Consider the following 12,061-nt stretch of genomic DNA (forward strand, 5'->3'; position numbering starts at 1 on the left):
CCACAAGCGAGAGACTCGAAGATTTGGGCGCGGGGCCACTCGTGGAGCCGTCGCCAGGTCCTCGCCATGTCGCCGACTCATGAGATCTCGCAGGTGTCCGGCGTCGGATGAGCGGATGATCCGTTCGAGCTGTACGGGAACCACAGGCGTTGCCGGCCGGCAAAGGGAGATAAACGTCTAGTGTGGAACATGTACCAGCCAACCCACTTAATGAGCTCTAATACGTCACCTGGGCGCCCCGGATGGGCACTGGGTGCAAGGGACTTCCCGCGGTTGCTGGGCAACGAAGCCGAGCCACCGTTTGTGACAACGTGTGACAGCTGACATTGGGAAAATTGGCCAATATCACAACGTTACAGTTGGCGCCTAACGAGGCCCCAGCCGCGCATTGCGGAGGACGCAGTTGCTATGCTCAATAGTCGAGTTCCCATCGAATACCGAACATAATCGACCAAGGGACTCCTAGGAGACTGGCCTTTGGAAAAAGGTCGCCGGTGCCCTAATAGGTATTGAAACTGTACGGGACTGGCGGAAGGCTGGTGGACACCACTACCACCCCCTCATCTGCACTCCTTTCCTACACCCAAAGAGGATGCGTGATGGCGCCGAAGCCCTACCAGGGAATATAGCCTCGATGGCCGCGATTCGCTGTGGAGGCTGGCTCTGTGGACCTGACCCCCCGGTGACTCGTAGTGATTGACCGCTCAAAGGGCGACAGGCGACTCGGCAAAAGAGCATCGTATAGCCAGGGGATCGTATGCAATATCTTGGGATTGGACGGTCTCAGGAGGGGAAGAAGTTCTCAGGACCCTTGAGACCGACCGGTGTTTGCTGTTTTTGCCTGCTCGTTGGAGCTGGGCGGGGGATTTCATGGGCTCAGCAACCGAGGTTTGTTGTGGCGATCTTTTGGCGATGAGTGGGTGAAAGTTCCGTTGCTGGCGGTGAAGTCGTGTGTCGTCCATTGGTTGGTCAACGCTCGTCTGACCTCAGGGCTGCCAGAGGAAACGGCTTTGAGAGGCGCCTGTCAGTTATGGGGGGGAGGGGAGAGGAGGAGAAAATGGGAGGCAACGAACATGGAGCATGGAGGTCGACGCCATGACAGCCTCCGCCGCAAAATGGTGGTGGCTGGGGGCTTGGTTATGCGTACGGTTGTCCTTTTCTCTCTCTCTCTTTTTTTCTCTCTTCCTTTCAGGGTCTTGATTCGTGCAGGGAACATGCTCTCAGCCTACGAGGTCAAAGCTGGGATGGCGGGTTGGTTTTCTGCTGACATACACACCTTCGTTGTCAATCCACTATTTCGGTAACCGAGGACTAGTGCGTGCATTCCTATGTACCTGTTGCAAGGCTCGGTGCTAGCAAAGCAAAGCAAAGCAAAGCGAAGCAAAGGAAGACGATAGACGGAGATAAGAGACAAATAGAAAATAGTGGAAATCGGAAGGTGGAAGGCGGAAGGCGGAAGGCGGAAGGCGATCCAACTGCCTTGGTGGAAGCTCCTGACATTCGGTATAAGGGTTGTCTGTGTGTTTGCTCCTTCCTCTGCCCGCCTGCCTGTCAAGATGTCACCATCTGGTTGCCATCTTCGCTTAACAGAGATCAGTGACTGTAAAGTGGGGCGCCGTCCACTGGGAGCCCTCGAGTCATCGACTCTCTCAGTGCTGTAACAGCCGCTAGCGCCCTGGTCTACTTCTCTCTGTGTCTAGACCTTCGCCTAGACCGGGCCGGGTGTGCTGCTGGTGCTGCGGCGGCGGCGGCGGTGGTGGTGGTGGTGGTGGTGGTCGCCCATGAGAAATTCCCAAAGTAAACACAAAAGAAATCCCGACCCCTTCTCGTCTTCCTCCTCGCCGTATTTTCTCTCAACACCACCACCACCACCACCACCATCACCTCCTCCTCCTTGGGCGCCGCGTTACCAGACAGCTACATTCCCTCCAAATCCGCCCTTGCCTACTAGCTCACAGGGCAAATCCAACGACAACAAGTCAATCATTCCGTCTCGGTCCCTTCCCCCGTGTTCGGACCAATTAGAGCACCGGCAAAAAAGCGCAAAGGCCGAAGCGGAAGGACACCAAGTTCCGCCCAGGCACCCGAGCAATCAGCAAAGCCTCTCGATACCGCATATCCTCCCTCACTCTTGCTTGCTTTGACGCCCAAGTCAAGTCCTTGCTGTGCTCTTTTTCCCGCGGTTTCTGGCGTTTGTTTATTTCCTGCATTTGTTGCTTGTGAGTCTTTCCAGCCTTTCTTCTCTCATCACCTTGCATTTCGACCCATTCTATGCTTCTCACCATCACATGCCACCCGTCCTCAGCCCCTCTTCTGCTGGAAATTTTCTCATGGCTTTTGTGCAGACGCCTCACGACTTTACGACCGTCAATGGACCTCTCAAGATACCACTAGACTTTTGTTTTCTTCATTTGCTCCGAGACGGAGCTCCATCTAGGTCAACAAATAGTGCCATCGCCTCGCCACCAGGTGTTGACGTCTACTCGACATGAGCGCTCCTCCTCCGCCTCCGCCCCATGGCGAGGCACCCAAGACTACCGCCGGTTCTCCCCCTCCCGGCGCTGGCTTGGGTGCCGGAAATTATGACATCTTTGTCATTCCCCAGCGCGACAAGGGTGGAGGCTTCATCTACTTGCCCTCTCTGGCCCCCAACGGCCCCAGCTTCGCTGCTGGCTTCGCATGCGCTCTCGTCCTCGTCGTCGTCTTCCAAAGCATGGCCCCGGCCTTCAGGGCATGGTGGGGGACCTACCAGGGCATGGGCAACATGGGCATGACCCTCCTCGTTATAGCCGTCGGCGTGGGAGCCTGGGCTTGGGGAAAATCACAAGGTCAGGGCTCTTCCTCGGGCAACGGCCACAATGCCAACTATCGCTCTGGTCCTGGTGGGTACGGTGCAGGTGCCAACTTCGGCGGCGGCGGCGGCTATGCAAACACCGGCCCGCCGCCGCCTCCTCCGCCTCATGGCAACCAATACGCCGGCGCCCCTCCGAACTCCCCGCCGCCGAATCATGGGCCGGGAAACGGCGGTCCTAGACCACAATGGCAAGAACGACCACAGCCTCCACCTCCTCAGGAACCTGAAACTGAACCTGACCCAGAGCCTGAACCACGCAAGCCAGACCCTCCCCCGAAACCAAAGCCTGATCCGTCCAAGGGCGCCTGGGAGAAGGCTCGGGAGGAGACGAAGAAGCGCGAGCAAGAGCGCAAAGCGAAGGAGGAGGAAGAGCGCCGGAAAGCGGAAACAGCACGGAAACTCAAGGAATTTCGCGAGAGAGAGGCTCGCGAACGTGCGAGGCGGGACAGAGAGGAACGAGAGAGAAGGGAGAAACTTGAGCAGGAGATTCGTGAGAAGGAGGACCTCAAGCGGAAGCTTGAAAAAGAGCGTCAGGAGAAGGAGAAGCTGCAGCGTGAGAAGGAACTGGCCGAGCAGGAGGCCAAGGAGCGCGAGGCAAGGGCCGCTAAAGAAAAAGAAAAAGAAACCAAGGACCGCGAAGAGGCGCGGAAGAAGGAGGCTGCTGAAGCCGCTGCCCGCAAAGCTCGCGTCGAAGCACAACTCGAAGCCTTTCGGAAAGCCAAGAAGGAGCGCGAAGAAGCGGAGAGGGCCAAGAAGGAGCGAGAAGAGGAGGCCGCTCGCAAGGCCAAGGAGGAAGCGGATCGCAAGGCCAGGGAGGAAGCGGATCGCAAGGCCAGGGAGGAAGCGGATCGCAAGGCCAGGGAGGAAGCAGATCGCAAGGCCAGGGAGGAAGCAGATCGCAAGGCCAAGGAAGAAGCGGATCGCAAAGCCAAAGAAGAGGCGGATCGCAGGGCCAAGGAAGAAGCGGATCGCAAAGCCAAAGAAGAGGCGGATCGTAAGGCCAAGGAAGCCGAGGCGGCTGAGAAGGCTCGCAAGGGAAGTAGCTACGCATACTCGTCGGTTGGTGAGAAGACGTGTATGTGGCCCAACGGCCGCCCCCCTGCTTCTCCCACGACGACGGCCTCGACGCCGCCGAAACCCCCCCCCTCTGCTTCGTCCGCTCCCTCAAGACCCCCCCCTTCAGCCAGCTCGGTGCCGCCCAGATCGGCGGCTTCTGCAGCTTCATCTTCCAACACAGCCAGGCCACCGCCACGCCCATCGGCACGAACAGTCGACGAAGATCAATACTCGTACCGGCCATACGATAAACCGAAACACAGACCCGCGTCCTCGGTCGGCTCCGAAACGTCATGGGCCCCTTCGGCCACCACGACAAGAACGACGCCGCCGCCTAGCATGCGCGGGCCGTACACGACGAAAGATCCGGACAAGATTGTCATCAAGGCCGTTTACCTGTTCATGAACCAGTTCGCCAAGACGCCGGCCAGCCAGCTCGTGTCGGGGTTTGGTACAGTAACGGACGGCCTCATCCTGCGAATCACGACGGAAGGCCTCTTCATCGACGACGACGTCCGCGGCGTCCCGCAGCGCGAGTGGGACGTCAAAGCCTGGACGCTAAAGCTGGTCGAGGTATGGTGCCCCCCGCACTGCTTGAATTCCAATGCTGCTCCTGCTCCTGCCCCTGCGACTTCTTCGAACCATCCTCATGCGAATTTGTTTCAAAAAATGGCGAATCAGCGAGCCCGTACGGCGGACAGAGGTGCCACGAAGCCGCTCACGGGCGACGAAGCCGATGCCTACCTGTCCGGAATGTTGCGTGCCTGCAAGACTTGTTGCCATCTTGGCTTGTGCGACACGAGGTTCAAAGACACTAACGTGGCATCGCCAACCGGACAGACTGGGGAGTGGAAGAACAAGAGCCTGCATGTTCTGCGCGCAACGATTCGCGATCAGGAGGGCAAGCGGTACATGTTCGTTTTGGACGAGGAAGAAGCCTGGAAGGTAGCCGTGGGCGTGCAGCGTTTGCGCAAGGGCACCCAGGTACGCTCTTTGGGTGTCAGCGGAATGAGTGCCTCTGACGCCCGGGGTACGCTCGAGACTCTGGGCTGGTCATGAGATGCGTCTGCTGCCGACGGTTGAAGGCGGTTTTCGATTCGGGTCAATACCAATTTACGGGCGGCTGGGGGGGCTGCCTTTGTCGATATAATAATGTGTGGCTGGGAGATTTCGGTGTTGGGAACTGGGACGAGGAGACCAGGCGTCTTTCTTATATACGCCGCCCTCAAAGGCCCAAGGGGACGTGCCAAGTTGAGCTGGCATACAGCTCTCGTGGAATTCGGTTGCATAGCAGAGCGAAGGACGGTTGCATTCCAGGAAGCAGAAGCCGGGATGAAAAACATTGGTCAACAAAACGATTTCACGTAGCATCAATGGATGGATGGCCCATCTGGGTACCTCGACCTTGCGAACGAACCACCTACCTGCACGCATAAAGGCTCTCTCGGCGGAGTTGGCAGTATGAAGGGGGTTGAGTTCGAATAATGACGATACGATTCCAACATTTGCCTATTATTGTTCATGTGAGAATGGCCCTCCACGACATCAACAAGGCTGTTGACGAGGCGGCAACGGTTTGTTTTGGTGCAGTTGCCAACAACGGGGGGCCATTTATTCCCTCTCGGTACTTATCATGACTGGGGTTCGAGCTGGGTGGCCCAAGTGACAGCTGTCATACATGGTGACCCAACCAAGCAACCCCGCGAGCGAAGGGTTTGCTTGGTTGGGTATGGCAATCAAGATCATTGACGACGCACTATGCCCGTCTTGTCGTCCGCGCATTCCACGCACCTGCTTGCCCATGTCACGTAAAAAAGCGGGCTGTGAGCGCCGGGTTCCCACTTTCTCATCTTGAATATGGTAGCGAGTGGTCCCGTCAAGTACCTATTTCACTGGATATTCTTCCAACGATCGGTGAGAGGGAGGGGGCGGCTGGGGCCTCCGGCGCGGCGGTGACGAGCCGCAGCCTGCAAGCTGCAAGTCCCGCATATTATTGATACCGACTCCCTCCGGATTTGGAGAAAACAAGTACTCGCCTTGCTGTCGCTGCCATCACTGCTGTCGCTGCCTATATGACAACGAGCCTATTAGACGCCCGGGGACGCAGTGTGCAACACCGTTGAGCTGCCATACATGGTCAAGCCAAGAGGCATTTCGAAGTCGTGAGTAGTTCAGTGCAGAGGTCGGCCCAGGTCTGCCAGACTTTACCGGCCCGCAGGAGAGAGAAAGACAACAATGACATGTGGGGAACCGTCTCGTCGGGAATGCCGGGACAATTCAGCTTAAACGTCTCCGGGTGGTGCGTGCAATAACAGATGTGGTTTACCGAGGCTTCCTCGTAGCAACGAGGCTGTTGAGATGCTCGCCGGCTAGTGATAAATCAGGTCTGTTGCTTCTCGGTGCCTTAGCATTGTGCAGCCCCGACATACGCCATCGCCGAAGTTTCCCGCTTCCGCCAAGTTGACCGGGCCCGATAAACCGATGCAACTGCGGATACCGACATCGGCCAGTCCTCGATAACATTCCGTTGATAACACCCTCCGAACCAAGTGGAATCTCTATCCTGCATCATGTTCATCCCGCTCCAAAGTCCTCAAGAAACAAACACGCATGTAACCCAGGATCATCGCGGTCCGCCACGGCACTGGCTGGAGCATTTCAGGTAAAGACACACATCCCAGGGCGAGTCACTTGCTAGTGCGAAAATGCATGCATGCCCTCGTGGAGTGCCGCGATAAGCAGCCCCAACGTGACTCCATCCCCGCCTTCATCGACATGACCGAATCAGATAAGCCAATGTTGTCCCAGGTGGTTGCCCATTGCTTTCTCTCGGAGGTCCTGTTTCTAAGCAATCAATCCCGATCAAGCCCAAGCGCAGAGATAGCCTGAACTGGGCGAAGAAAAGAAAGCCCACCCTGCTTGATCATCCTACACCCAATTCATTATATGCGTAACAAGCTGGAGTACTTTCATCTATATAGGATGTCACAGCCACGTCTCTCACCTCGCCCGGCCACGGACCGATGCAAGACTGAAGCCTCGTTTCCTTCACGCTTCCCATAATGAAGGTCTTCGCTCTCCTAGCCCTTGTCGGCCTTGCCGTCGCCGACCTCATCCAGACTGGGGCGTCACTGAAGCTCGATGACGTGCATTATTTTGTCTCACCCTTCTCCCAAGGCAAGCCCTCCAACCGCTCCGTCAACGTCAAGTCCCTCCCTCGTGCCTTCGGCTTCACCCCCGTCACCATCGTCTCCGACCCCGTCCGCGAAGACGGTCTCGTTTCTCTCTTCTCTAACTGGACCGCCAAGGACGACGTCTGGCAGCCCGCCTTCCTGAGCGTCATCTTTCTCGCAGGCGCCGAAAGCCCTCTTATGACGAAGACCAGCTACGAAGGCAGCAACAAGACGCAGTCCGTCGTCATCCCCCTCTCCGCGGGGCGCAGCATCCCTTCTGGCCCGTACTTCCTCGACACCTACACCGGCAACGTTTACCAGGCCTTCCGCCTGTACGATGACTTCGCCGGGGCCTTCTCGGAGTCCCTCCTCCAGACGCCCGACGGCACGTTCCAGACCCTGTCCGCGCAGGTCCCCTCCACGGCGTCCCTGACCATCGGCGTCCCCTCTCGCCTCTACTTCACGCCCACGGCCGAGAAACCCTTGGCCGGCGTCCGTGTTGGCGTCAAGGACATCTACGCCCTCGCCGGCGTCCGCGGCTCCAACGGCAACAGGGCCTGGTACTCCCTCTACCCGCCCGCCAGGGCCACGGGCCCCGCCATCCAGAACCTCATCGATGCGGGCGCCATCATCGTTGGGTACCAGAAGCCGTCGCAGTTCGCCAACGGGGAGATGGCCACGGCCGACTGGGTCGACTACCACGCGCCCTTCAACCCGCGCGGTGATGGGTACAACGACCCGTCGTCCTCCTCCTCGGGTGCCGGTGCGTCCGTCGCCTCCTACGACTGGCTCGACATCGCCGTGGGGAGCGACACAGGGGGCTCCATCCGCGGGCCGGCCGGCGTGCAGGGCCTATTCGGCAACCGCCCCTCGCACGACCTCGTCAGCCTGGAGGGGGTCATGCCGCTGTCCCCTGTGCTGGACACCGCTGGCTTTCTGACTAGGAACCCGTACCTGTGGGACGAGGCGAACAAGGCCCTGTACAGAGGCAACTACACGTCGCTGGCAGGCGTCGAGGTCAAGTATCCCAAGACGCTGTACACGCTCGGCCTCCCAAAATTGGACAGCATCCCTCCTGCGCAGGTGCCCGCCGCGCGGATGCTAAACAAGTTCGCGAGCGACCTTGCCGGGTTTCTCGGGACGAACGTGACGACCTTCAACCTAACCTCATCGTGGGCCTCTTCCGCCCCGGCGGAGGTCAGGAACCAGACTCTAACGGACGTGCTGGGGCTTACGTACGCGACGCTCATCACCAAGCAGCAGACGGCCCTCGTCCGCGACCCCTTTTACGCCGACTACGCTGGTACGTCCATACACACACACACACACACACATATATATACACACATAGCTGCCTTCTCCATCCTTCCCCGTCGCTGCCACAGTTACTAACTCCACACAGCCACCCACGACGGCCGTCTCCCCTTCGTGAACCCCGTCCCGCTCGCCCGCTGGGCTTGGGGAGACGCCCAGCCGGCCACGGCCCTCGCCGAGGCAAAGGCCAACAAGACGCTGTTCGCGGACTGGTTCAACACCCGCGTCCTCCCGCCCGCCTCCGATGACGCCTCGTCGACGTGCTCCTCCGGCCTCCTGCTGTACGTCGGCAGCGCCGGCATCGCGAACCCGCGGAACCAGTACCCGTCCAGCGCGCCGAGGCCGCCGGTCGGCTTCTCCAGCGGGCGGCTGAGCGTCTTCAGCGGCGCGCCAGACCACGTCTTCCCGCTGGGCGAGGTGGGCAGCGTCAGCATCGTGACGAACCACACCGAGGTGCTGCCGGTGACGGTGGACGTCATGGCGGCGCGGGGGTGCGACGGGCTCCTCGTGCGGCTGGCGCAGGACCTGCTCGCGGCCGGCCTGTTGAAGGTCCCCAAGGCTGGGGGCACGCTGACCGGCGGCGAGGTCCTCATGAGGAGGGATGTGCATGACTGGCTTTGAGAAGGGGGTTCGTAAGACGCATTCTAGGAGACAGTGACACGACTTTTAATGGTAATATTAAATGACAAATAAGTTTGACTTTTTTTCTTCCCTTGGCTGAGAACACTCGCCCCAACGTGCTTCGAATCCCCTGACCCGTTCCGAGAAGTCACAATGACGAGGATGAACCACAATCTCATTCGAAGTTGTCGAACGTTTACAGCGAGGCCACACCTCGACTGGCAAGATCGATTCGCCAAGATCGTCTGATGTGTCTCTTGCTTAAGATCAGACGTTCAAACCAGTGCCGAGTCGAGGACCCTCGCCCGCCCAAGAACGAAACTAAGCGAGAGAGATGCATGGTGCATCAGCATCTTGGTGCAAATTTGATCCGATTCATGTTGCTTCTATTCATCAGGATGAAGTATTCATAATGACCTAGACGATGAAGGAAATGGTATACTTCGGAGCTGTACTTCTGGACCTGAGCCCTTTTATCTTATCCCAGCTCGTTACGGCTCAGTAAGAGTAGTTGACCGTATCTGCGCTCAGAACCCCCTCCTTTACAGGCCCAATTGTAGGTTTCGTCGCCATGTAGACCTGGGTCCCGGTCTTGTTAGCAGTCCCTCGGTATGGTTGCGTTCGATTTCTCCCTTCGTCTTTCAGTCTTGTACCAGTGCTGCTGGTGACCACTCTGCGCCGGCCCAACACGAGTATAATGATAACAGTGGGATCTGGTACAGGCTGCAGGCAACAAAATCCAACCGTAGAGTTCCAGGTTGTAGTCCTGGCACATCACCTCTTCGAGTCGGTGTCTGCAAAGGGGTGAAGCGTCCGTTGTCCTACAGAAACCTTGGTGGTTCCTAGTCACAGCTGAGTTGACCATATCATACGGTTCAATCGTGGCTAACCTATTATACCTAGCCGTGGGACATAACATACTAAGACACCATGCTTTCTGCAGCAGTGTACTTTCCGAGCTCTTTCAAAGCATTCTCGTGCTCTCTTTGGATCACTGCGGCGTGATGCGAAGACCGGGGTGTGATTGAGCAAGGGAACGGCAACGGGCTCGAGTTGAAGCCGTCCGAGTAAGCAAAACTATGAAGAAGCCCGTCAGCCCCCGTACCAGTGAGCAAAGGACTGAGCATACTCACATTTCGACGTCAATGTCTCTGCCCTTTTCGTCCTCGGCGGGACCTACCGCGAACACCCAAAGGATCCTCGCGATGTTGAGCGCGACCGACGCGGACCCGAGGTGCATGCCGGGGCAGATGCGGCGGCCCCAGCCAAAGGCGCTGTGGCCGAACGCGCCGGGGTATTCTCTGCGCTCCGTGAACCGCTCAGGCCTGAACTCGTGGGGTTCCGGGAAGTCTGCCTCGTTGAGATGTACTACGGATCGCGGGTCAGGAGACAGCCGGCCGGCTCGATCGATTGGAACTTACTACTCCATAGAGGGGCGATGATGGTGCTCCCCTTCGGTATGAACATACCCCTGTACGTGTGATCCGCCGTGCTTGCGTGAGGAGTGCCTCCGAGCACGGCAACCGGCCTCCAGCGTAGAATCTCCGACGCTATGGCTTCGACGTCCTCGAGTCTTGCCAAGTCTGTGAAATCCGGCAGTCGCCCACTGCCGACGACCCTGTCAAGTTCTTCTTGGGCTTTTGGTATGAACTGCGGACCGAACTTGGCGCAGGCCAAAAGGAAGCTGGCCAGAGACCCAGCCGACTTGAGAATACGGCGTTAGCAACTTGCTGCCTTCAAAGAGAAATCCCACCCCCCTTTTCTTACCGTCTCAACGCCCGCCCCGAATGGAGACCCTGCCGTGTAAGCAATCTCTAGATCCGACATACCGAGACTTGCCTGCTCCTGTAAGAGGTGCCTCGCAAAGCAAGCCGGCGCCACGCTTGTGCGACCTTGGCTCGAACTTCGTCCATGAGCTCCGTGTAGAGCTGGACGTCTTTTTGTCTTTGTTCCAAGACTTCCGCCTTCCACGGGGCCAGAAAGCTCGGGACGTACTTGAGCACCGGGTACCGTTCAACCGCAAACTTTCCGGGGATGCTAAGAAGAGTCGGTGTTTAAGAATACTTCCGTGTTCTCCAGCTGGGGAATGACATACTTGACTGCGGTCAGACGACCCATGGACTCGGCATTCCGCTGGACGACAATGTCGGTCGAAACGTCCTCGACCCTCCTGCCGTACGTCACCGTCACGATGGCGGACGCCGCGTATCGCTCGAGATGCTTCCTGAACTCTCTGGGTTGCGCGAGGAGCTCGTGAATGAGGACCTTGGACTCGAGACTCTGGACCGGCCGATACGTCTCGCTCTGCCTCTGCATGGAGCCGCTGTGGAGGAGCTTGCGCCAGCGCCTCCAGAACGGCGGGTAAGGGGCCATGAGGCCCCTCTTGCCGCCGGACAAGAGTTCGCCGCCCGTGATGAAGCGCGTGCGAGATGAGAAGATGGCCCCTTTCTTCTCGAGGAGATCCCAAGCTGCCTGGGCAGACCCCAAGACGATTGTTGATGTCGGCCCCATCTGGAGATACACGACATCGCCGTACTCCTTGCTCAGCTCCTGGAACCAGATCCACGGCTTGTTTATGCCGGTCCTGATGGTTTTGGGCCCTGGTGGTAGCTGAGAGCGATGAGAGTGTAGCTTCCATTTCTGTTGCAACTGGTTGGAAGGGGAGGTCAGCCATCAATCGGTGCGTACGGTTGAGGCTTGGCAGACGGTCGTACCGTAGGCAACGCCAAGACAAGGTAACCCAGACCGACCACCGCAGCCAAATACGTGAAAACGTCGAAAGTCGTCATAATCTCGTTATGTAGAAGGCGAATCAATGACCAGAGTCTCCCGTACGAGGGGGTATCAGAACGTTGTTCTTTCTGGCGGTCAACCTCGGCAAAACTCACACATATTGGGGTAAAATTGAATCATCAGAAAAGATATAGTTATTGCGTCAGATGGAAACACAGAATCACCGAGGTCGACAACGTGCTTAGCGTTACGACTTGACAGTCTGACAACTGCCGACCGTGACGGCAACAGCCTATTAAGCCACCTCCGC

At 58.0% G+C, this 12,061-nt stretch overlaps 3 protein-coding genes across 3 annotated transcripts; 2 read left to right on the forward strand and 1 right to left on the reverse strand.

The window, feature by feature from the left end:
- Nucleotides 1-2,488: 2,488 nt before the first annotated feature.
- On the forward strand, nt 2,489-4,969 carry GLRG_02158 (uncharacterized protein; the record flags this gene model as incomplete). The annotated part of the gene is made up of 1 exon (XM_008092816.1): nt 2,489-4,969. The coding sequence occupies one exon, from the start codon at nt 2,489-2,491 to the stop codon at nt 4,967-4,969; it is 2,481 nt and encodes an 826-aa protein (XP_008091007.1).
- A 2,003-nt stretch (nt 4,970-6,972) lies between these two features.
- GLRG_02159 (uncharacterized protein) lies at nt 6,973-9,018 on the forward strand (the record flags this gene model as incomplete). Its single annotated transcript, XM_008092817.1, has 2 exons — nt 6,973-8,386; nt 8,486-9,018. 2 exons carry the CDS (start codon nt 6,973-6,975, stop codon nt 9,016-9,018), a joined length of 1,947 nt encoding a protein of 648 aa, XP_008091008.1.
- A 920-nt stretch (nt 9,019-9,938) lies between these two features.
- GLRG_02160 (cytochrome P450) lies at nt 9,939-11,807 on the reverse strand (the record flags this gene model as incomplete). Its single annotated transcript, XM_008092818.1, has 6 exons — nt 9,939-10,095; nt 10,152-10,386; nt 10,440-10,722; nt 10,848-11,055; nt 11,114-11,667; nt 11,733-11,807. 6 exons carry the CDS (start codon nt 11,805-11,807, stop codon nt 9,939-9,941), a joined length of 1,512 nt encoding a protein of 503 aa, XP_008091009.1.
- Between the last annotated feature and the right edge of the window lie 254 nt (nt 11,808-12,061).

The sequence above is a fragment of the Colletotrichum graminicola genome, assembly GCF_000149035.1.
Source record: "Colletotrichum graminicola M1.001 genomic scaffold supercont1.6, whole genome shotgun sequence".
Classification (NCBI taxonomy): domain Eukaryota; kingdom Fungi; phylum Ascomycota; class Sordariomycetes; order Glomerellales; family Glomerellaceae; genus Colletotrichum; species Colletotrichum graminicola.